General features: G+C 50.7%; 1 protein-coding gene across 1 annotated transcript in view; it reads left to right on the top strand.

The window, feature by feature from the left end:
- The window catches only part of Bmp7 (bone morphogenetic protein 7), a 76,863-nt gene that overhangs the window by 35,694 nt on the left and 16,940 nt on the right, over positions 1-24,229 (top strand). Inside the window, exon 3 of the mRNA XM_036184670.1 lies at positions 15,147-15,295. Coding sequence (XP_036040563.1) covers positions 15,147-15,295 — 149 coding nt within the window. The remainder of the gene's footprint in view (positions 1-15,146; positions 15,296-24,229) is intronic.

Below are 24,229 nucleotides of genomic sequence, written 5' to 3'. Positions count from 1 at the left end.
AGGTGCAGAACCAGACTAGCCCGCGGAGGCCTCCAGAGCTGGCCACACTTGGGGTGGAAAGCACCTCAATTCCCTCACTTCGTTCCGGCCTCCCCTTCAGCCTGTTCATGCCTCCCTGTGCTGGCCTGGCCACCCGGCTCCCACTGTCCACAGTGCCTGAATCCACCCAGACCCTCAATTGTAACCCCGCTGTTTAGACAGAGATCTGGAGGCACTCACTCTTGTTAACACATGCTTCCAAGGCTAGTCATAGATCAGAGAAAAGTGATCACCTAAGTGTGTTAAGATGCCATCTATAATCCTAGTCCTCAAGAGGCAGAGGCAGGAGGATGACTACAAGTTCAAGTGTGGCCTTCTCTACATAGAGACTTCCAAGCTAGCCAGGATAACATAGTAAGATCTTTCTTGTCTTTAAACAAAACAGCAAACTAGTGTCAACATGGGACTGGGGATGTGCCTGGGGATGGATGCTTGCCTGCCTCCCATCGGGCACAGGGCTTTATCTCCAGCTCACAAAGCTTAGCTAAAATGTGCTGAGAATTTCAGCATGTTAATAGTGGGCCACTGAGCATGGCTTTATATGATGTGGATGTGTGGGGCCTTACCCTTCTGAGCAGGAAGCCCACCCATCAGGCCAGCCTGGTCTTTGTTGCTGTTGATATTTGTATTCAGTTGATGGACAGGGCCTGCAAGGCACGCCTGTCACTCAGATTTGTGCCCAGGTGCTGTTTCCTTCCCTGCCTCCTTTCTTGTACCTCCGTGTGGGTCCTGGCCTCACATCTCAGACAGTCCCCTTGCATTCAAGCCTTTCCCTGGTTGCTGCATTTCTGAAATGCCGCAAGCTAATAAACTGCATTCCTTGTGGCCTCTGGGAGTAGTTCTCTCCTACTGTATGGGTCCTGGGGATCAAGCTCAGGTCATCATGCTTGGTGGCAAGTACCTTAAACCACTGAGGACCCTGTGGTCTTCATACTTGATCACCAGGCTTGGAGACAAATGCCGTTACCTGCTGAGCCATCTCGCTGGCCCAGGTGCCTCCCACTTTGCATGATCCAGACGAGGCAGGTGCATCATTCACTGGCCTAATATGCCTATAAGTTCACGGGTCTGTTAGCTATGCTATGATTTTGTGTATGCCCACGTGTGTGCCTGTTTGTGTGTAGGTGTGCACGTGTGTGCCTGTTTGTTTGTTGAAGCCAAGACAACCACAGGTACCACCCACCTTGGATTTTTTTTCTTTTTTCTACACAAAGTTTTTCTTTGGCCTGGAGCTCACCAAGTGGGCTAGCCTGGGCAGCCGGCAAGCCCCAGAAATCTGTCTATCCTTGTCTCCTCGCCACTAAGATTACAAGCACACACCTTAGCTTTTACATGGGCCCTGGGGAATTGAGCTCAGGTCCTGGTGCTCGCAAGACAAGCACTTTGCCAACTGACCTGTCTCTATAGCTCTCTGAGGTGGTTTTGATACACCCACATGTCATGTGTTGCTGACTTAATTTGATTACTTGGTAGGTGGTAATATTTTATTTGCATAAGTCACTTGCTTGTCAGTCTATGCCTCGTGATTAGGACTGGACAGACCAAGAGTGTTGACATGCAAAAGTAAGGTTTTGAGAGCGTTCTCAGCAGCCTTGGTTCACACTCTGAACAGTGCGAGCTTCTGTCTTTGAGGGTAAGATGCAGCCTGAGAAGGGCGACTTGTATGGAGGTCCTCAGGGCAGGGACAGCCTGCCTTCCACAGGCACGGTGTTGCTTGCTTCCATCTAGCTCCATGCTACATCACTTTCAAGTTCATTTTCTTACTGTGCCCTGCTCCCCTCCCCTTTTGGTCTCTGGGTTTTGGAATCTTAAAAACGGTGGTCTGTGGTTCTTTTCTACTTAAGGTTGGAAAGATGACGCGGTGGGAAGCTGTCACTGTTGGCTAGTTGATGCCTTGAGTGTTCGTGAGGAGTCTGAGGTTACCTTGCTCTATTTCTGTCTCAAGCTGTAGGCTGGAGGAAATGTAGCAACCAGGGAAAGTCTGGAAAGATCCGCCTTTGCACCACCGGCCTCAGTCAGGGGTCCATCAAGAGGACACTGAGTTGACTCAGAAGCTCCACAGGGCTCCCCACAGTTTCTTGGGGGGGCCTCCTGAGGTCTCGCTGTCTCACTGTGATGATGTTTAATGTGTCACTGGGTGAACAGTGTAGCTCAGTCCTTGCACTATCCAGATGGACCTCACCAAGTGGGGGATGAGTGGACAGCACCCCCTCCCAGTCTCCACGTCTACAGCACCAGCCAGGGTCTCTGTGTGAGGTGGGAGGAGGTATCCAGGGCCTCTCCTTAGTCAGTGTGGGTGATCACCCTGGGATTTGAGAGTGGCCTTCCAAGGGGCTCAGAGTAGGACCTGTGAGCAAAGGCTCCAGGGAATTGGGGACCAATCCATTTCTGGTGATACTTGTAAGTTTGAAAAAAAAACTTTCAGCCTTTATTCTTTAATTCTTTCACATACATACACATACATATTCATTTTTCGTGTGTGTGTGTGTGTGTGTGTGTGTGTGTGTGTGTGTGTGTAGATCAAAGGATAATTTGCAGAAGTCAGTTCTCTCCTGCTGTGTGGGTCCTGGGGATTGTTCTCAGGCCATCATCTTGGTGGCAAGCACCTTAAGCCACTGAGGCATTTCAAGGCCCTTCAGAACCTTTGATGTACTTTTATACATACAGTACAACATGTTGCTTATTTCACTACCGAGCCCATTTGGCCATTAGCCTTCTACGAATGAGGTACGCTTCGGAACCTTGGTAAGTTTCAAGCCCATCTCCTTGCAGACAGGCCTGGAGCCTGATCATGAATGGCTGCTACTTGTTCCCTGGTTATAAGATCACAGTTGTTTGCTGTGCAGGATGTCCCAGGTCCTCCACGGCTGCCTGGTGGGCTTCCTCAGTGGGCAGCCTGCCAGTCCTGGGGTGGATGGGAAGGCCGTGGGTGGCCCCAGCTCATTCTGTGGTAGGAGGTGTTGCGGCTTTTCATCTGTTTTTCCACCTTTCTCCCAAAGGACTTAATTTTGGTCTTCCTGGATGTATAGGGCCTCAGGAAAGTGGTTTATAAAAAGTGTCGTGCCTCTCTGACTTCATTGGCTCGTCTCTGGGACGCCAGGACCATTTGAGTCCTTGTTGAAAGAGCAGCGTATTTCCTAACACTGAGGTGGGCAGCTCCAGGCGCCTGGTGACCCGACCCTGCAGGGTCAGCTTCATCTCAGGACTTTGATCCTTCCTCCTGGGCCTCCCTGCGGCCTGGAGTGTGCATGCTGGGCTGGCTCCAGGTCCATGAGCCAAGTGCCCTCTCTCCTGACTCACGAGGGCTGTACCCACATGACATCATGCTAGTCTGCGAATGCTCTGTTCACTCTCTCTCTCCCCCTCTTTCTCCCTCCCTGCCCACCTCCCCCATCATGTCCAGAAGAGGGAAGGTGTGGAGGGCAGGGAGGAGGAGGGAGTACCTGGCAACCATTTTTGCTATCCAATGTTCTCCCTGTTTTCCAGGTCTTGGCATCTAACTAAGCAGCGAGGAACCTGCAGGCTGAGGCCCCACCCACCTCTGGCCCCACAGCCACCTGTACCCTCTCCTCACTGGTCTATCATACCGTCCACACATCTGTTCCCTCTGTCTGTCAGAAACACTTGGCTGTGCTGGCTCAGTTCACTCTTCTCTTGCCTGGCTGGGATGCCCTGGGAACGCCCTTGCCTCTGAAGTCTTACACTTCTCTTTTGCTTTTTCAGAGATCTTCCTTTCTGGATGATTTCTCAGCATTTTGGTCATCCAATTTGTGTATTGCTGTCCTTGCCTCTGGTCCTCAGACCCCATTCTGCCTGCCATTGTCCCTCCAGCTCTTAGCTCTGGCATAAGGATGAGAGGCGAGGCGTCCTCTGATGGTGACTGGGTTGCTGTGACTAGGGACCACACATTTAATGGCTTAAAGCACAAATTCTAGGGTTGAGGAGATGGCTCAGTGGGTAACGTCCTTGCTGCCTAAGTACAAGGACCTGAGTCTGGATGTTCATCACACATGAAAGCTGGGAACTGCTGGGCACAGCAGACACACCTTTAATCCCAGCATTTGGGGGGTTGAGGCAGGTGCAGCTCTGAATTTGAGGCTAGCCTGGTCTACACAGGGAGACCCTGTTTTTGTTTGTGTTAAGGCAGAGCACAGTGATATGAATCTATAACCCTGGTGTTGGAGGGTAGAGACATGTGGATCCTAGGGCTCTTGCTGGCCAGCTGGTCTGGTCAACCCTGAGCACAAGGGCTCCGGCTTCATAGAGAGACCTTATCTCAGAAACTGAGATGGTGAATTACAGAGGAAGACACCAGATGTCCGCATTGGACTCCTAGGGCCACCTCAATTCCTGGCTTTCCTGGAAGTGTCCTTTCTTGGTTGGATGTGCCCTGCCAACAGTCACGTCATGCTGACATCTGACTCCCCACTTTCTCCTTTTACTCATGGTGACTCTGCGGTGACTCGGACCATCCTGGAGAATTGCCTCGGTTCAGGTGACCCTCATGTTGTCTCTTTGGAATCCTTCTGCCATCTAAGACAGCACACTCAGGACTTCTGAGTGCATACTGTTCTGTTGGCCTCCAGCTCAAGCGCATTTTCTTCTGTTTGGTGGTGGAGCCATTCAGTCCAGGGCCTGCTGCATCCTCACCTGTCACCTCCTGTGACCTACGGTGTGAGTCCCGGCTGGCATTGTCCAAGGGAAGTTGCCCAGAGTGTTTCCCTGTGCCAGCCTGGAGATCTTGCCCAGCGAGCACCCTGATCCCTAGTCCACTGCTAAGTTGGGAGATAGATCTCCTAACTGTATCGCTGGTCTCAGAGGGGCAGAGAGGATAGGTGGCAGGCGCCTGGCCTCAGTCCTGAACCAGGCCTCTTGGAGAGACCTTGGGGAATTCCAAGGGTCATTCTCTCCAATCTGAACAATGTGTGTCTGCTCCCTACACGTGGTGGGCTAGACATGAGGATCCCTGCAGGTGGTGGGCTGAGTCTGAGGGTCTCTGTAGGTGGTGGACTGAGTCTGAGGGTCTCTGCAGGTGGTGGACTGAGTCTGAGGGTCTCTGCAGGTGGTGGGCTGAGTCTGAGGGTCTCTGCAGGTGGTGGGCTGAGTCTGAGGGTCTCTGCAGGTGGTGGGCTGAGTCTGAGGGTCTCTGCAGGTGGTGGGCTGAGTCTGAGGGTCTCTGCAGGTGGTGGGCTGAGTCTGAGGGTCTCTGCAGGTGGTGGGCTGAGTCTGAGGGTCTCTGCAGGTGGTGGGCTGAGTCTGAGGGTCTCTGCAGGTGGTGGGCTGAGTCTGAGGGTCTCTGCAGGTGGTGGGCTGAGTCTGAGGGTCTCTGCAGGTGGTGGACTGAGTCTGAGGGTCTCTGTAGGTGGTGGGCTGAGTCTGAGGGTCCCTGCATGTGGTGGGCTGAGTTTGAGGGTCCCTGTAGGTGGTGGACTGAGTCTGAGGGTCTCTGCAGGTGGTGGGCTGAGTCTGAGGGTCTCTGCAGGTGGTGGACTGAGTCTGAGGGTCTCTGCAGGTGGTGGGCTGAGTCTGAGGGTCCCTGCATGTGGTGGGCTGAGTTTGATTGCTCCTGGGCGAGTTCCAACTGGGTCTTGAACTGTGATATTGGGAACCCTCTCCTCAATTCTGAAGCTTGAATTTAGGACCTGGTGTCTGTTAAGTAAGCATTTTACTACTGAGCTATACCTCTCTCTTTCTGCAACCCCCCCATTTGTCTCTCTCTCTTTGTCTGTCTCATTTTTATTTTGAGGCAGAGTCTAGCCAGGCTAGCCTTGAATCTGTAATTGTCCTGGTAGTTGGACTTCTATGTCTACACCACCATGCCTGACTTTGAGAATATGTTTAAATTAATCACATCACTTAATATTTTGTGTCTGTCGCCCAGATCCTCCCTCCTATCCAGCTACCAGTAGCTGAACGCTGACACAGACACCCTCATCTTCAGCTGAAGCTAAGATGTCGTGCAGGGATTCCAAGGTCCTCCTGGGCCCTCAAGACACTGGTTGCTCTACCCCTTGGCAGGGGTCAAATAAGGCATGTTCCCCAAGACTGGGTTCTGAAACAGGCCCTCACTTGCAGTTGAGTGTCCTCAGATTTTCCAGAGACCCCCTGGGGTCTTTTTTTTTTTTTTTTTTTAAGTTTGGGTGGTCTCCATGTGAGGAAATGTGGCCATCCCCAGAGGAATGGTTGAAGGCCCCTGGGGATTGCAGACTAGAAATATTTTCAGAGTAGTCAGAAGTCCCAGACAGGACTCTCCACCCTCCCACAATGATTTAAAATACCCACTTTCCATGGTGCTAGAACTTTCCAAGGGAGTGTGTGTGTGTGTGTGTGTGTGTGTGTGTGTGTGTGTTACTTCCCCTCCAAGGTCAGGTTTCTGCTGTTCACAGGTTTCCTTGGGAGGAGGTGCCCTGGACCCAGCAGCCTGCAGTCCACAGTCAGGTGGTTAATTATTAACACCCCAATGCCAGCATCAGGGTCAGCCCCGGTTCATGCCTAGCAGGACCCTGTGGAAACCTGGATTTCTGGAGGGGAGAAGGTGACCTTCCGTGTCTTGATGCTATTTGTATGTGTGTGTGTGTGTGTGTGTGTGTGTGTGTGTGTGTGTGTGTATTGTGTGTGAGTGTGATATGTGTGTCAAAGTGTGAGTGTGTGTGTGTGTGTGTGTATGAGAGAGAGAGAGAGAGAGAGAGAGAGAGAGAGAGAGAGAGAGAGAGAGAGAGAGAGATGTGGTATGTGTGTGTCTGTGTCCTGAAGAATATCCTGAAAACTGTTTTGTTTTGTATTGAAACATTTTAAAATTTTATTTTGTGTGCATTATGTTTTGCCTGCATGTTTCTGTGTTCACTACACGCACTATTTTTGTCTGCACTATATGTATGCAATGCCCACAGAGGCAGGAAGAGGGCATTGGAACCCCTGGAACTGGAGTTATAGGTGGTTGTGAGATACCCTGTGGGTGCTGGAATCACAAGCATGAGCCAGCGTGTCTGGCTCTTGTACATGGGATGGGGGAATGGAACTCAGGTCCTCACATTTGTGTAATAAATACTTTACCAACCAAGCCATCTCTCCAGCCCTTGCTAGTCCTTTAAGAGGCATTAGTGGTGGCAAGAGTCAGGGACTTATGCCCTGAAATCTGTCTGCTCCATACCTCTCCTGAGCATGGCAGACAGGGCCACACTATGCTTGTCCGTGTAGGGAAAGTGAGTCCAGTCACTCTCTGGGTTTTCCAAAAAGACCACAAGAACGTGGGAATGTATTGCCCTAGACAGTCAAGTTTGTTTGTTTGTTTGTTTGTTTTAAATATTTATTTATTTATTTATTTATTTATTTATTTATTTATTTATTTATTTATTTATTTAATGTGCACTGATATTTTTCCTGTATATACTCTGTGTGAGGATGTCGGATCCCCTGGGATTGGAGTTACACAGTTGTGAACTTCCATGTGGGTGCAGGGAGTTGAACCCGGGTCCTCTGGAAGAGCAGCCGGTGCCCTTCACCACTGAGCCATCTCTCCAGCCCTGACAGTCAGGGTTTTGAGAGCCATGTATGTTTTCAGAATTGAGATTTGGAATGCTCTCCTTACACCCTCTAGACTAGAGTATTCATAAGCAGACTTCCTGTGTGCGTGAGGGAGGGCTACAGACTGTGTTCCTACAGGGGGCGCTGTCCTGTGTATTGTACACCCTCACCTTTGAGCTTTTTTCATTAAAAAAAAAAAGATAGACTGTAGCTTAGTGCATCTCTCAGCTCTCATCAGAGGGGCATCTTTTTGCAGTAGATGGTGATTTACACAGAGACCCACAACTGGCTATGATTTAGAGATAAAGGACAACGGGATGCTCAGCCTTAAATGGGACATCTCTATCACACACACACACACACACACACACACACACACACACACACACACACACACAACTCAGGGATCATGCATTGCACAGTGTAAGAGCTAGAGGTGGTGGACAACTACAAAGAAACATTGTTTTCTGGGCACAGCAGGTGTGACAGCGTGCACAAGATCTGTTCAACCACAAGCCAGAAAAAAAAAAATACAGTATGGAAAGGAGAGGGAGGCACAAAGTCCCACCCCCAGCTGGATTTGTGTATGGGAGTGACAGTGTGTGTGTGTGTGTGTGTGTGTGTGTGTGTGTGTGTGTGTGCGTGTGCATGTGCACATGTGTTTGGAGGCCAGAGTTTGAAGTCAGATGTCACCTTCAGGAAGGCAGTCTACCTTATTATTTGAGGCAGCATTTCTCACTGAACCTGGGGCTCATCAGTTCAGCTAGGTTGGCTGCTGACTAAATCCCAGGGTCCTCCTGTCTGCCTCCCATGCTCCGCCACACCCAATGTGTTAGATAGGTACTGGGGATTTGAACTTAGGTACTCACGCATTCACTGTGAGCGCTTTGATGACTGTACCTGCCTGTTGTTTATGTCTTTCACATTTGTTCGTTAGTTTGCAGAGGACAGCTTCCCCCCCCCCCCCCCCCCGCCCTGCTCTGCCGTGTGGATTCTGGGGTGGAACTCCAGGCATCAGGCTTGGCAGCACCTTTAACCCCTGCCTTGCCCAGCTAATGCAGCTGGACATCTTTTGTGTGTGTGTCCACTGGCTGTTTGGCCATCCTTGGAGACCAGTCTATCAAAATTGGCTACGTTTGTCCTCTGAGGCAGTGGCATGCTAGCTTTGCTGTGTAAGTGTGGATCCTGCCTTCCACCTTTTTGACCAGCTTGAGTAAGAAGGAATTGCTCTTGATTTTGGTCTAGCCTTTGATGTCTGAGCCATCTGCAGCCTTACTGTTGATTTCATAAAAACCACTAACTCTTACAAAGGTGCTTTATTCTTTAATTTCTCCGGTGCATACTTGAGGTTTGGTCTTATTCCTTCCCCATCAGGTTGTGTCCCCAGACGTTTACAGGCCACACATTCTGCTGTGCACTCCATTGGTCAGTGTCTGTTTCCCCATTGGGGGCCACCAGGTAGGTTTGTGTGGTTCTTTCAGCAGCCATGGAGCACTGCCTTGCCTTGAACATCCTGTGGTGTTTTAATCAGTCCCCTTGGGAGACAATTTTCAGGTTTTCTGTAATGGGAATTATGAGTGTTGTCTGGGTTATCTTTCTCTGGAACCGACCATCCTCAGTAAGTGGCTTAAAAGGGGAACCGTTCCACTGCTTGGGACCTGGGACATGCTCAGCCAGGTGGTTCCTCTGCTCTGGGGCCCTCTGAGGTTATCTCACCTAGGGCTGGCTCGGTCTCTTCCTTCCTCGCTGTGGTGGTTTGAACATGGGTTGTCTGTTGTAGGCTCTCAGATTTGAAGATGTGGTCCCCAGCTCGTGATGCTTTCTGGGGAGGGAATGGAATTTTAGGAGGTGCAGCCATGCTGAGGAAGTACATCACTGGGGGTGGCCTTGGATGGTTTCTAGCCTCTCCCCACTTCCTGTTCTCTAGCTCTACTTCTTGAGTGTGGTTGAACTGTGATCTGCCAGCTTCTTGGTCTTATTGCTGTTTTTTGATCGAAACTATGTCTTCTCTAACATGGTGGATTGATTGAGTCTACCCTCGGAACCATAGCTAAGGCTGTTTTTGGGTGTGGTGTTCATCATAGCAACAGAAAAGTACTTAATCCACTTTCTTTGCAGACCCTTCAGCTGAACAGTCTCTTTCTCCCTCCTCAAGGAGTGTTTTAGTTGGGGTTGCCATTGCTGTGATGAAACACCATGACCAAAAGCAAGTTGAAGAGGAATAGGTTTATTTGACTTACACTTCCGTATCACTGTTTGTTGTGGAATAGAATAATTGCTTAACAATGTAGAGATGTATTGCTGTTTCACTTTGCCTGCCTAAGGCACCTGATTGGTCTAATAAAAAGCTGAATGGCCAGTAGCTAGGAGAGAAGGGATAGGCAAGGCTGGAGGGCAGAGAGAAAAGTGGGGGCCGGCCAGTCAGGGACCAGCAGCCAGACACAAAGGGAGCAGGAAATCAGGATGGACAGTGCCGTATGTAGATGAGGTAAACAAACCTTGGGGCAGCACATAGATGAATAGAAATGGGTTAGTTGAAGTTTCAAAAATCCAGCTAGAAACAAGCCTAAGCAAAGGCCTATAATTCATAATTAATAATAAGTCTCTGTCATGATTTGGGGGCTGGCAGTCCAAGAAAGCCTGCTACAGCTTCATCACTGAAAGAAGTCAGGAAAGGAACTCAAACAGGGCAGCATCCTGGAGGTAGGAGCTGATGCAGAGGCATGGAGGGGCGCTGCTTACTGGCTTGCTCCTCATGGCTTGCTCAGCCTGCTTTCTTGTAGAACTCAGGATCATCAGCCCTACAGGCTTGCCTACAGCCTGATCTTATGGAGGCATTTTCTTAAATGAAGTTTCCTCCACAGATGACTTTAGCTTGTGTCAAGGTGTCATAAAACTATCCAGCACAGGACAACACCCCTCTCACCCCACTACACACACACACACACACACACACACACACACACACACACACACACACACAGTGCAATCAAGCTTGCTGACTCAGTGGCTTGATTCCCAGGAGGCAAATCAAGAGGCCTCTCAGATTCTCAAGGCCTGGCCCAGACTGGACCTTGCTCCCACAGGGACATGTTGGTACAGCAGGTCACACAATTGGTCTAGACATCAAAGACAGAGACCGGCCTCTTTTGCTGTATGAGGGAAAGGGTCCTGTGAGACAAGAGGAGTTGGTGGTGGTCATATTTAGAGAGTCTTGCACAACTGTGAGTGACTTCACACATGTGTAAAGTCCACAGTTGAAAGTCTTTGCATGGGTGGAGGCCTTTCTGTTGGAGATTCTTCTGGGGCCTCCAAGTAGTCTCACCCTAGGACTTCCCAGAGAATTTACCAATCCTGCCATAACGGGTACAGTGTACCTCAGGAACACTGAGATTGTGAACCCTATCTTCAGTTGGCTCTTCCCAATTGCCAACCAAGACGACAGTGTCCTCATTTTCCCTAGAGGACGCCAAGGCTCAGGATGAACTGGTGCTATCCCTGTCCCACACAGTGCAGGTACCACACAGGACCTAACAGATCATCTACCTCCCTCCCTGCTGAAATGTGACCTGGGGGTCAGGAGAAGGGGACCAGGCGTAGAGATAGAGGTTCCTGAATTAGATTTCCTGTGCCACAGCCCTAGTGCCACCATGTATAAGGTGTAGTTGGAGTTTCCTGCCTGGCCCAGTCAGGACAAATCTCTCTCACCCGCCAGGCCCACAGTCGCTCAGACCCAACCAAGAAAGCACACAGAAACTTACATTGTTTAGAAACTGTATGGCCGTGGCAGGCTGCTTGCTATCTGCTTCTTCTATCTTAAATTAACCCATTTCTGTTAGTCTATACTTTGCCACATGGCTTGTGGCTTACCAGTGTCTTTACATGTTGCTTCTCATGGCGGCGGCTGGCAGTGTCTCTCTCCAGCCTTTCACCTCCCAGAATTCTCTTCTCTCTTGTCCTGCCTATACTTCCTGCCTGGCCACTGGCCAATCAGAACTTTATTTACACAGAGTGATATCCACAGCAATAAGGCTTGCCCCTGAGACAACAACATGTCCCCATGCCCACATGTGTGACATCTACTGCCTGGAACTCATTACATAGATCAGGCTCACAGCAGTCCTGTGTCTCTCCCTAGTGCTGAGATTATGGGTGTGTGACCCTATGCCCAATTTGGGAGTGACATCTTAACATGACTGGGGGCTGGGGGAAGTTCAGAGTGCTGGCTTGGAAAGCACCGAGGCTCCAGGAGTGGAGAAGGTAAATGAATGTGCATTTGTTCCTTGGGGCCCCAGCTCCTGCACCTTCCCCACCTCTGTGCTCACCCGGGCTGGGCAGCAACCGATGTCTTCTGGTTAAATAAGAATGTCCCAGGGGCCCATTCACAGCTCTTTCTATTGTGTGACCAGTGTTCCTTTGCAATGCTACAAGAGGGACCATGAATCCAGTGTCCCACTCAGTTGGGAGCATGCTGTTGAGTGTGTCCCTGCTGTCCCATGGTCCCGACTCTGTTCTGGTGAGGTGTCTCTACATCTTCATCCCTCTCCTGTCCCCTCAGATAAGGTGTGGCCTTTCCTTGCATGCCTGAGATCAACTGTAAACTCTGATGGGTGTGGGGAGTGGCTGCCTTCATGGTGATCTGGGGATGAGTCACTTCTGGCCTGACACATCTGACCTCAGTGTCCTGGCCTTTAATGAAAGCATCTGTGGGCAGGGTAGCCCTTGTGAAGGCCTGCTGTGTCCCCTGGTCACAGACATTGCTTCCTGTGCCAGCATCTGCTCCCATCTTCCCGCACATCTGATCTCCTAGCGGCGTCACCACCCAAGTTTCTCATCTCGTGCTTGGAGCAGATGTCCTGAGTTGTCTTGGACTGACATCTTTTTGCTTCCATCTGCTGACTGTCAGGCTAGCGAGCTGCTTCTTTGACAGTCCCGAGAGTTCTCCAGAGTTAGGGATGCCTTCAGGCAAATCGGAGATGAAGCCAGCTAGATTTCCCTATGTGTGGCTTTGAAAGCCATGGAAGATATTCTCCTAACAAGTTTTGGAGTCACCAATAAAGGGACATCAGGGTAGAAGAAAGTGGGTCCTGAAGACTAGGTCATTATTATTGCCAACTTGGACATCCATGTCAAACTTAGGGTCTTTCAAACCTGTGTAGCCCTAATAAGCTTCCTTGCCTCTGTAATGTGTAACCAAGAGGACAGACTTCTGCAGGTCTGGAGGGACTTTGGGCTGGCCCACAAGGGGCAGCATAGGTTCTTACCCAGTGGCTAATTTACTGGTTTTAGATCAGAACTCGCAGCATCTTAGTCTGTTTCTGCTGCTATAACAAACTGCCCGAGACTAGGAAACGTACAAGAACAGAAATTCATGTCATAGTTCTGGAGGCTGGAGGTCAAGGCATAGGTGGGATCTGTGTCCCACAAATGTGCCTATTTCAAGATGGCACCATGTCACTCTGTCCTCACACAGGGAAAGGGAGAAAGTCCAAAGGGCTCAAACACTCTTCCTCGATACTTCTCACAAGAGCTAGTCCATTCACGAGGACAGCGCCTTCATTGCCTGGCAGCCTCAGAAAGCTCCCACCTCTTAATACTGTCAGACTGTGGATTAGCTTTCAACATGAGCTTGGGAAGGGGTGTGGTGTCCTGGCTGAAGCAATGATGTAATTCAATATTTTCTAAATCAGGGAAGCCACCCCCACCCCCACCTATGGTCCCCGTGATGTTGTCCATGTCTGGAGTGCCCACCATTCCCAAGCCTGTGCATATTACTTGCCTAAGCCACCTAGGTTCTCTGTGCCTGGACTTGTGGCTGGAGGGATGAAAAGAGAGAGATGGCTCAGAGCATTCCTTTCGTGATTTTGATCCTTGCAACTACTGGTCTCCTCATACCTGCCCTGGCATTAGCTCTCTGGGTCTGTTTGCGTCCATGTTTGGTTTCTGGGTGACTGTTGAACTCCCAGTTCTGAGGGAAGGGTTCTGAGGGAAGAGACATTGAAAACAGTGGTTATGGATCTAGGTGCTAAGGTCTGTTTACAGCTTTGCTCCCTGACTCTTGTGTGTTGATGGGCCTGGTGTGTATGATGCATTATGGCTGTCAGCAGGGAGAGAAAACTTGGAGACCTCTGAGATATACTGACTGGGGGTTGCCAGCGGTGGTTTAGTAGGAGGAGAGGTCTGGGACCAACCGGAGACTCTTTCTAGACTGGCATTTGGTGTTGGCTCTGGCTGCTGGCTTAGTGAAACATACAGCAACAGGTCTGATTTGTCAGTGACTTGGAGCGTTGAGTGAAACACATCCAGACCTGCCTTCTGCATCATAATACCTGCTCAGCAGTGTGGACAGGATTCTCCAAATCACACGCTTGTTTCAGAGACCCAGTGACAATACTGGTTGAGCTTTCTACCCTAGAGCCTGGAGAGCGATTTGTTCTCAACCAGCAGTTGCCATACTGATGTCTGTGTGAGCCACACAAACATACCCTGTTTGCAGGGTTGATGGCAGCTCTCAGGGGGTCCAGGTTGGAGAGGAGTACTACTGTACCCCCAGTGCCCAGCATAGCATAGGAGCACTAGTGTTTTAGTTGACCACTGAAGGGCTCAGAATGTTGAAACTGGGTCTTGATAACTAAAAATCCACAAGAGCTGTTATGAATGAAAAGGTGGGATGGTATTCATCTACCCACCCATCATCTTCCACACACCTACACATCCATCCATCCCTATCCATCAATCCATCCGTTGATCTCATCCATCCTCTCTCTGTTCACTGATCCTTCCATCTATCTCCATCCTTCATCCATCTGTCACCCACCCATCCATATGTTATCTATCCATCATCTTATCTATATCAATTCGTCTGTCATCCATTCATCCAACTATTCATCTACACATCCACTTACCTATGCATACATTCATCTATCCACCCACTCACCCACCCATCTGCTCACCCAATCACCCACTCACCCGTCATCTATCTATCACCCTATCCATCTTTCATCTATTCACCTACTTACCTCCCTCCCTCCCAACCAGCCCATCTTTCCTCTATCTATTAATCTACTCACTTAACCTATCCATCTATATATCTACCCACTCATTTTCTATCCATAAATCCATCCACTGCTCCAACTCTCAGCCAGCTAGCCAGCCATCTTCCACCTCTCATAGGGTGAATTATGGCTTTACCCTGCATGGAGCTCTTGGTGTGGTGCCAGACACTTGGTGAATGACCTCCTTGGCGTCGCCTTCTGCCCCAGCAACTTGCAGGCTGTATAGTTCCTGCCTCTTCTGTGTCTTGCTAGGGTCCCTGACATCTGGTAGAGTGAGATGGCCTATGCCAGCTCCCTGTTCCTGTGTGTGCCTGTGTTTCTTCTATACTTTCTTTCCCCATCAGAGCTGCTAAGTGGCTGTTGTGCCCAGGTCCTCCTTTGCTGACAAGGCTGTGTGTAGGGGACTGGGGCCTTGTCCCCTCTGGCCCTGTTACACAGGGCTCCCCTAGCTGGTAAGCTGCTGGCTGTCAGGGTGGCTGAACTGTGACCTGCCTAACCTCAAGCTGTGTGTCTCTCTCCTCTTTCCAGGGAGTCGGACCTCTTCTTGCTGGACAGCCGTACACTCTGGGCTTCTGAGGAGGGCTGGCTGGTGTTTGACATCACAGCCACCAGCAACCACTGGGTGGTCAACCCACGGCACAACCTGGGCCTGCAGCTCTCTGTGGAGACCCTGGATGGTGAGTCCCAGACACCAACACCTCTAGTCCCGGGGGAACCTCATGAAGGCTCAGCAGCAACCCACAAGCTGTTTTCAATGTCCTCTGATGCTCCGCCCCATCTCAACCAGGCTTTCAAGACTAGCTTCTTTTCTGAACCCAGTGTATCTTCTTGTTTCACACAAGAAGATCGGGAGCTGGGCAAGCTGGGCCAGAGACGGCCTCACAGTTATCCTGCATCAGCTGGGTTTCAGTCATGTTACACATGTAGACTCTTGGGTCAACACAGACTGCTCCGTGAGAACTGCACAAGGCTAGAGCCCTGAGGTGGGCAGCACAGCAGAGCATACCAGACAGGTTTTTCAGCTTGCTGCCCTTGGCACTCCTGGCATCCCGGGCAGTGGAGCATGGTTGCTGGCACCCCCGATCTTCTAAGCATTGGATTCTGGCAGTACCATCCCCAAATGTCTTCGAACATGGCCAATGTTCTCTGTGGGATGATATGGAAACACTGAAGTCCCACTGTGGTCTGAGCTGCAGATCCCTGGAAAAGCCATTGTTAGCTGGTCCTTCATGTCTCACTACCTGTCATGTGTGTGTCTGTGTGTGGGGATGAGCACATGCATGAAGGTGACCTCCAAGGCCAGAGAGGGCATCAGATCCCCTGGGATTGGAGTTACAGGTGGTTTCGAGGTGAATGACATGGGTGCTGAGAACTGAACTTGGGTCTTCTGCAAGAGCAGGAAGTGCTCTTAATCATGAGCCCCTTTCCAGCTTCCTTTCCACCAGTTCTTACTAGTATTATTGTTTTTGTTTATTTGTTTGTTTTTTGAGACAGGGTTTCTTTGTGTAGCCTTGGCTGTCCTGGATTAAAAGCATGCACCATCACTGCCCTGACACCTTTTAACCAATTTTAAGGGAGAAAGGAAAACACATTGTTTTTCATTCATTTTGGAATAGGAAGTTATCATTCCTCCATAGTCAGCATGATGGAAATGTGTCACAGTAAATAGTTTCCCCCCAGTTTCCTTCCCCCAGATTCTGAGTTCCACATTCTAGAAATAACTCCTGCTTAGCACTCATGGGTACCTTTACAGGGATGATGTCTGGGTGCTTAAGAGCTTACGTATAGATTCTGATTTCTGTTTTGCTTCTTATACAAATGATGGTGTAGCCAGACTTTCTTGTCTCATTTTCTTTGGGACCGCCAGCTCCCAATAATGACATGGAGAATTATTTATTAATTATGAAAGCTTGGCCTTTAGCTTAGGCTTGTTCCCAATTAGGTTTTTATAACTTAAATTAGCTTGTTTTTATCAATCTATGTTCTTCCATGTGACATTTTACCTCTCTTCCATTCTGTATGTCTGACTCCTTCCTTGTCTCCTTGGCATCTCGCTCATGCCTAGATTCCCACCCCTGAGTTTCTCTCTCTCCCAAAAGTCCTGCCTAACCTCTTTCCTGCCTAGCTATTGGCTGTTCAGCTTTTTATTAAACCAATCAGAAGGCACCTTAGCCAAGATACATCTTCACAGTGTACAAAAAGATTACCCCACAACATGATGGTGTGTGCCTTAGTTACTTTCCTGTTCCTGTGATGAGACACCATGACCAAAGTGACTTATAGACAAAAGGGTTTCTTTTGGCTTAGAATTCCTGAGGGTTAGAGTCCATGATGGTGAGGACAGCATGACGGCAGGTAGTAGACAGGAACAGAGTAGAGAGCGTACATCTTCAAACAGAAAACGTGAAGCAGCAAGCCAGAAGTGGGAGGATTTTACTCTCAATGCCTGCCTCCAGTGACGCACTTCCTCCAGCAAGGCTGCAGCCACTAAACCTCCCCAAACAGCGCCACCTACTGGGCACCAAGTGTTGAAATACCAAAGACTATGGGGACATTTCTAGTTCAAACCATCGCAGTGTTCAGGTGACAACGTGTCTTGGAGATTGGTCTTACCTTCTATTGAAGAGCTTTCTAACTCACTTTAAGGTGGGTTTTATGACCACACATCATTAGTGTTGAGAGCTGTGCTCTCCCGTAACTTTGGACCTGTCAGAATCTTGGCAGTCTCGTCTCCAACGGGCAGGTGGTAAGGGGGTGCTGGCCATGTGGTTGTTAGAAGATTTCATGAGTTGGTGTGGGGGGAGATTTAAAATTATATCTCAGTGGGACCATCTCAGCAGTAAGATTGAGTTGAGTCCTCAAGCCCCATGTGGTAGAAGGAGAGAATCCATGTAAGTTGTCCTCTGACCTCCACACATGTGTGGTGGCATCTGTGTGCTTCCTGGAGGGTTTCCCAGGACACCTCTCAAAGTGGAGATTCAAATGAATAGGTGTGGGGTACAGGGAAGCCTGTTTTTCCAGACAACCTCCCCTGCTCCCCAGACTGCTGGTCCCTGGACCACACTGTGGATGAGCAGGACTTAGAGGTGACCTGGATAAACTGTGACTGTCACCACCACTGTGGGGGCTGATCCTTTCTACTCTGTGGCTCTCACAAATAGGACAGCCGTGAGGAGCCTGGCTGCGGTCCTTTCTGCTGAGTGGGTTAAGCTCATGTCTGAACTTGACCCTGCATGTGGTCTGTGTCTTCAGACTGTCCCGTTTAGAGACCTCCCAGCTGCCCCCTGTGATGGGTGCCTCTGCCCCTCCCTCAACAGTGCGAGCTCTCACACCTGCCCTTCCTTACTAATGGCCTACACGATGGTGGCGGCGCTCTGTGTTTAGAAGCTTCTCTTCTTCGGGAGAGGCGAGGCGTTTCCCACAAATGCTGTCTGCAGTCTTTGCTTTCTCCTTTGTGTGTGTGCGCGCGTGCGTGTGCCTGTGTGTGTCTTGTGTATGTGTGTGTCTGTGTGTGCGCATATATGTGTGTGTGTGCATGTATGTGTGTGTATGTATGTGTGCCTGTGTGTGTGTATGTCTTGTGTATGTGTGTGTGTCTGTGTGTGCGCGCGTGTGTATGTGTGTGTGTGTGTGTGTGTGTGTGTATGTGTGTGTAGGTCAGAGGACAACTTGAAGAAGCCATGTGGGTTGCAGGGATCAACCTCAGGTGGTCAGTCTTGGTGGCAAGCAACTTTACCCACTGAGCCATCTTGCCTACCCACCCTCTGGCTTTTTCTTTACGCGGTTCTGGGAGATCAGTCAGGTCCTCATGCTTTCGAGGCAAGCCCTTCCCTGACGAGCCACCTCCCCAGGCCTGTGCCTCTGCCTGTGGCTCTGATGATTGTGTTCTGTTTGGTTCTGACTCTTTGCAGCTTAGTTTTTTTTTTTTTTTTTTGCCCTTGTGGCCCCAGACAGGAGTGGACACGATCACTCTCTCCTCTGTGGTTCTGGGCTTTGCTTCTTCCTCTCTCGTCGGAGGCCATGGCTTTAGTCTGGGACTGGAGGCCTTAGCTAGAGTTTTGAGGATGACTGAAGGACAGTCTGGCGTAGGACCGATGCAGAGAACTGGGACAATCCTGATCTTCCCACACCTTCTAGAACATTCGTCTGAGCTCCAGAAAGCTTGCCTAAGTTCAAGGCTCTGCGGAGACCACAGTGTTTGGGCCCACTCTCTGCTTTCTGGACTGTTCCCCGACCCCTTCTCTCCCACTCTCTATCAGCTTTCCCTGCCCCTGAGACTTACAAGGGCCTCTAGAAAGTTCTGGAGTCTCACCGTCAATTTCAGGGGCTGGTAAATGACACCTGACGACCGCTTTCAGCTCGAAGCCTGTTTTTGCCACTTTTGAGCCTTTTTCTTCTTGTGTGTATGTGAGTGTATGTATGTGCATAGGTGTGGGTGTGCATGGGTGGGTGTGCATGGGTGTGTATGTGAATGAGTGTATGTGCATAGGTGTGGGTGTGCATGGGTGTGTATGTGAATGAGTGTATGTGCATAGGTGTGGGTGTGCATGGGTGTTATGCACATGTGTGTGTGTGTGGAGGTCAGGGGTCAAGATCAGCTCTCTTCCTCCATCACCCTCCACTGATTGGCTAGACAGGCTGCCCAGTGAGCTCTAGGGATCCACCTGTCTCCATTCTCCGGAGCCCCATACAGCCATGACAGTCTTTTTACATGGATGCTGGGGATCCAGTCCCATCCTGTGCTTGCCTGGTGAGCACTTTACCCATGGAGCCATCTTCCCAGCCTGAATTTACATATTTTTAAATAGTTTCCAACAAACCAGAAGAAAACTCTGGTTGGCACAAGAAACGCTATGGCATTCACTTCATGGTCCACAGGTGTGTCTGCTGGCACCAGTCACGCCTGTCTCTTCCCGTGGTCCACAGCAGCTTTTGAGTTTCAGTCACAGTTGAATAGCTGTGGCAGACACCTGCCAAGCTGGGTGTGTTGGCTCTTTTGAGGACAGTCACTTGTGGGGAAGTTTATGACATTGGTCCTGCACCAGCCTTTCTCAGCCTGTGCTCCCTGAAGAGCCGCAGGTGCCCCTCAAAGGGAAGGGTTCACGGTCTGTTAAGTATGGGGAATGCCAGCTGAATAAACCAAGCAGGCTTCTCTTGAGGACTTACCAGAGACCATTTTGCCAAGTGTCCCTGGTTAATCTCAGGGTGAGGGTTTTGCACAGAAGAATCCAGAGTGTTTCTTTTGCAACAGAAATTCTGCTCTTAAAAGGCCTGGTAGGACATATGGGAGACAAGAGAAAAATGAAGTATAGAGGTCAAGGCGAACTTGATTTCCCTCTTCAGAATGGCTGTTTCTTTGGATGTGGGGACACCTGTCGGGACTTCCAGCTTGACTCAGTGGGTCCTGAGTGTCTGTGTCCTGCCAGTCCTACTGAATCACGTGGCTGCAGTTTGATTTTCCCCTTAGGTGGCTTGTGCTCAGTGGCCAGGCCTCCTCTCTCTGCTCCTTTCCCAGAACTGTGGCAGGTCTCAGCAGGCTCTGAGGTAGGGCAGTCTGGTGCATAGAACTCGGTCTCAAGAACCAGGTGGCTCCGGCTGGAATGCCAGCCCTGCTGTTCCCTAGTTTGGTGACTAGGGTAAATTATCAAAGAACAACCCTCTTCTGGAAGATGGCCGGTAGCTGGTCCCGCTCCCAGGGTATCTGGAGCAGCTCAGTGTGTTTACGTAGTGGGTGAAATGGCAGTGGCCAGGCAGGAGGGTCTCATGGCTCAGGCTGGATCTGCCTCCTGGGTAAGGCACAGAAGGGAAGGTGTGCCGGCCCACTGTCCAGGAAGGCCTTTCATTGGGCCCCTGGGCAGGAAGGACTGCCCACAGACCATCCAACAGATATGCAAGAGGCCACTGGCTGTGTGGGTGAGGACCTCTGAGGATGTGCTCCAGGGCAGGGTGACTGGCACTTCCTAGCCCAAGGCTAAGTCTTCCCCATCTGGTGGTCTCCAGTCAGGTCCTTTAGAGTCACCTGAGCACACAGGCCCCATCCACACTCACCTTGGCAAGTCCCTGAGGGTGTCTTATAGCTGTATTCTTGGGCATCTTGGTGCCTGGGTAGGTAACAACAGCCCCATGAGCCTCTCACACCCCATCTGGGGACACTTGGCTTATTTAGAGAGCTGGATAACTGACAGACTCCACTCTTACAACCACGTGGGTACAAGGCTCATGGGGCCCACTGGGGAGTCAGTGTAACTAGCAACTACTGTGTGCTGGGCCTTTAACTGGCAGCAGAGTCCCCCATGCCCACCCTGGGGACCTGAACTAATTCAGGTTGCCTCGATGTATTGGACAGCTTCTGCTGAGGCCAGGCTCAGGGCAGCCCCAGGGCAGAAGGAGCAGGGTAGCAATCTTCACCCTCACTCTCAACAGTTCATCAAGACCACCAAGCCTCGAGGCCACGCCACCTGGCTGGAAGAGATGTGCCTGGTGGCGGCCAGAATTTGGAGCTGGTTGCCCGTCAGGCCTCAGTTTCCCAGCTCAGCGACATCTGCTTCCATCCTAATGTGACGTTCTTTCTGGAAGCCTGATGTTGTTTCTTGTGACGTCAGATCCTACTGGATGGCAAATTGCAGAGTCCTCAGGCATGCTCACTGCTCACTTCCTCCATCTGGCCCTGAGGGAGGTCCCAGGTCAGAGGTGCCCTTCCCAGACCACCCAGACAGTGTTCAAAGTCTGTCTCTGTCCCCCGGTCTTCCAGCTGCAGGCCCCTGCTAGTCGCCAGAGCAGCAGAGCTAGGTTCTGGGGGTGAGTGTGTGGTGTGGGACGGAAGTCAACACCCTCTGGATACCTAGGCTCCCAGAAAGACAGGCAGACAGCATTGGGGAGGCAGCGGGGGAGGGATGCTGTGGGAGTGAGGGCTGGTGATTCTGCTTTTCATACAGAAGAGACCACAGGAGAGGTGTGGGGTCCCCAGTCCAACCCCGATAGCCTACTTTCCCCATCCCTGGGACAGCCACTAGGCTGGTGCTGGGCGTGGGGGTGGGAGGGGCTGGAATAGGAGGAAGGGGGGGAGGGCTACCCAAGCTGGCTCCTGTGGCTTTGATTGAGTTGGTGGCATTCCAGGCTCTGGTTCTCCTGTAGCTACTGGAAGGGCAGTCCAGTGGTCCCTGGGGTACCATTGCTGCTCCTTAGGTCGCTGTTGCGTGTTGCCGCAGCCCATCCAACCTCTTGGAATCTCCACTCCTTCATGTTCTCCATGGACATGCTAGCATTACCTTCTCTGTAGGCAGCTGGGAGGAGGAGGAGGTGAGTTCTTGGGAAATGGCCAGTGCTGGGGCAGCCCTGCCTCCATGCTCCCGAATGGTAGAAGTCTGCATTACTGTTGATTCACTTAATTCTCAAGGCCACCATTTCCAGAGAGCACAGCTGAGGCAGAGAAAGGGTTAAGTCACCTGGCTCTCAGTGCTGAACTTGGCACTCAGACTTGTGTCCCCCAATTCTTCACTGGAAATACTGTACTATGAATCTTAAAGGTACTTGTTAATAAAATCAAACCTGAGGCCAGTTATTGGGGTGAATGCTGGAAGATCAGAGAAGCAGAACAAGCCACAACCACCTCACCTCGCCAGTTCCTCAGCTGGTCTTGTTTCCTCAGACTGGAAGCCTCTGTGTCCTCATCCAAATGTATCTCAGCTGAACTGTGCTGCTCCAAAGCCTGAATGCTGAACCAGCCAAATGCTTAACCAGCCAAATGCTCCTAGTTTCTGGTCTTCATGCCTTATATATCTTTCTACTTTCTGCCCTCACTCCCTGGGATTAAAGGCTGGATTTCTGGGATTAAAGGCGTGTGTCACCATGCCTGGCTGTTTCTAAAGTGGCCTTGAACTCAGAGATTGGGCTAGCTCTGCCTCCCAAGTGCTGGGATTAAAGGTGTGCAACCACCACCGCCCAACTTCTGCTATGGCTTGCTCTGACCCATTTTCTAGCCACCATTTTTCCACTTTGTTCTAGTGGCTGTCTGTTCTCTGACCCCAGATAAATTTATTAGGGTGCACAATATTGTGGGGAACACAACACCACCACAAAATACCTCGTAGGAATGTGGGTACCAATGACCGGCAGAGGAGGGGGATGGGGTGAGAGGTGCTGTGCTGAGGTCCAGCTGGGCCAATCAGACAGAAGCCTGGACCTCTGTACACCCAACCACCCTCCTCACCCTTCTTCCCTGGGGTAAAGGGAGAAGGGGTCCCCTGTGGGGCCTACAGGAAGAGCATGTCTGCACATGGCCTGCATTCCACTTTTTATGTCTGTGTTGGCATAAATAATCGTGACTGGAGTGAAAAATAGACATTTTCTCTGCAGGGGGTAGTGGTTGACATCTGTAGTAGCAGCAGGTGGGAGGCTGAAGCAGGTGGATAGCCACAAGTCTGACGTTAGACTGAGTTACATAGTTCCAGGCCACCTTGAGCTATAGATTGAGACTCTGACTCAAATAGAAAACCAAACAAAAATGTTTCTTTTCATGACCTCACACTCGGGCTTAAGTTTGAGAGACAGCAGAATGGTTCACAGACCCCTCAGGGTCCTGCTTGATGTGCTGGCCCCTGGCACAGTGGAGCCACACTGCCCCCTCCCCTAGTCCCATGCCCACGTGCGAGAAGCCCCTCTGCTCCAATAGCCTGTCGGTCCACACTGGCTGGAAGCTTATGTGCCCCCAACAGACAGCCTGAGAAAGTAGATTTGCTCTCATGCAACCCACAGCCTCTCCCAAGGGTGGACAGAGACAGGGTCCTCACACTGAAGGAGAGAGACGGAGGCTGAGTGGACAGGTTCTTGTGTAGTGGGGAGAACTCAGAGGGGCTTCCCGTGGTCCTCCAATGGACACGCCTACTGCCCCAAGTTTCGGAAGAGGGGCTGCTCAGGCTAGACACGCTGACTCTGCCCACACAGAGGCACTTGTTTCTTCCATGAGGACCCCAGTCATCCTGTCTTAGTCTCTGGGGTCCCCCACTCCCACTCTCTGCTCACTTGCCTGCTTCAGAAGGCAACACCTATAGATCCTGCCAATCCCAGAAGACAGTCTGGTGATCTCATCCGGCCCCTCACTATCATCACAACTGATTCTTTGGTGCCTTCCAGGACTTACTTCCCGACTCCTGAGCTTCAAGGCCACATTGTTAGTATTTAAGTGGCGGTAGGAACACGTCTCGAACACAACAAGAACACAGAAGAATTTTATTAAAGAGGATAGAGGTGACAGGCCTGTGTGAAACACACGTGGGTGAGGAGATAAGGGGGAGAGAGAGAGACTCATGCAAGATGGCACCGGCTTTTTAAAGGTTGGGCCGCGCATGCGCACAGGAACTCCTGTGGGCACTCCACGCATGTGCGTAGATTACACGGCTGCGCCCGTGCTCTACGCAACCACGTAAAGCCACAGAGTCCTGGTCCCGCGAGATGTCTGACCCGGAGATGGCTATTCTGAACCGGAAATAGTTAGGCAGTCCGCCGGGCAAGCCCAACCGTGTGGACATGTAATTCTCTATCACACATGGCATCTTCCGTCCACTCCACTCTCTCTCTCTCCTGCCCCTCCCCACCCCGTGTGTGTGTGTGTG

Source organism: Onychomys torridus, chromosome 4 (genome assembly GCF_903995425.1).
Source record: "Onychomys torridus chromosome 4, mOncTor1.1, whole genome shotgun sequence".
Classification (NCBI taxonomy): domain Eukaryota; kingdom Metazoa; phylum Chordata; class Mammalia; order Rodentia; family Cricetidae; genus Onychomys; species Onychomys torridus.
This window is presented reverse-complemented; position numbering and strand designations above follow the sequence as displayed.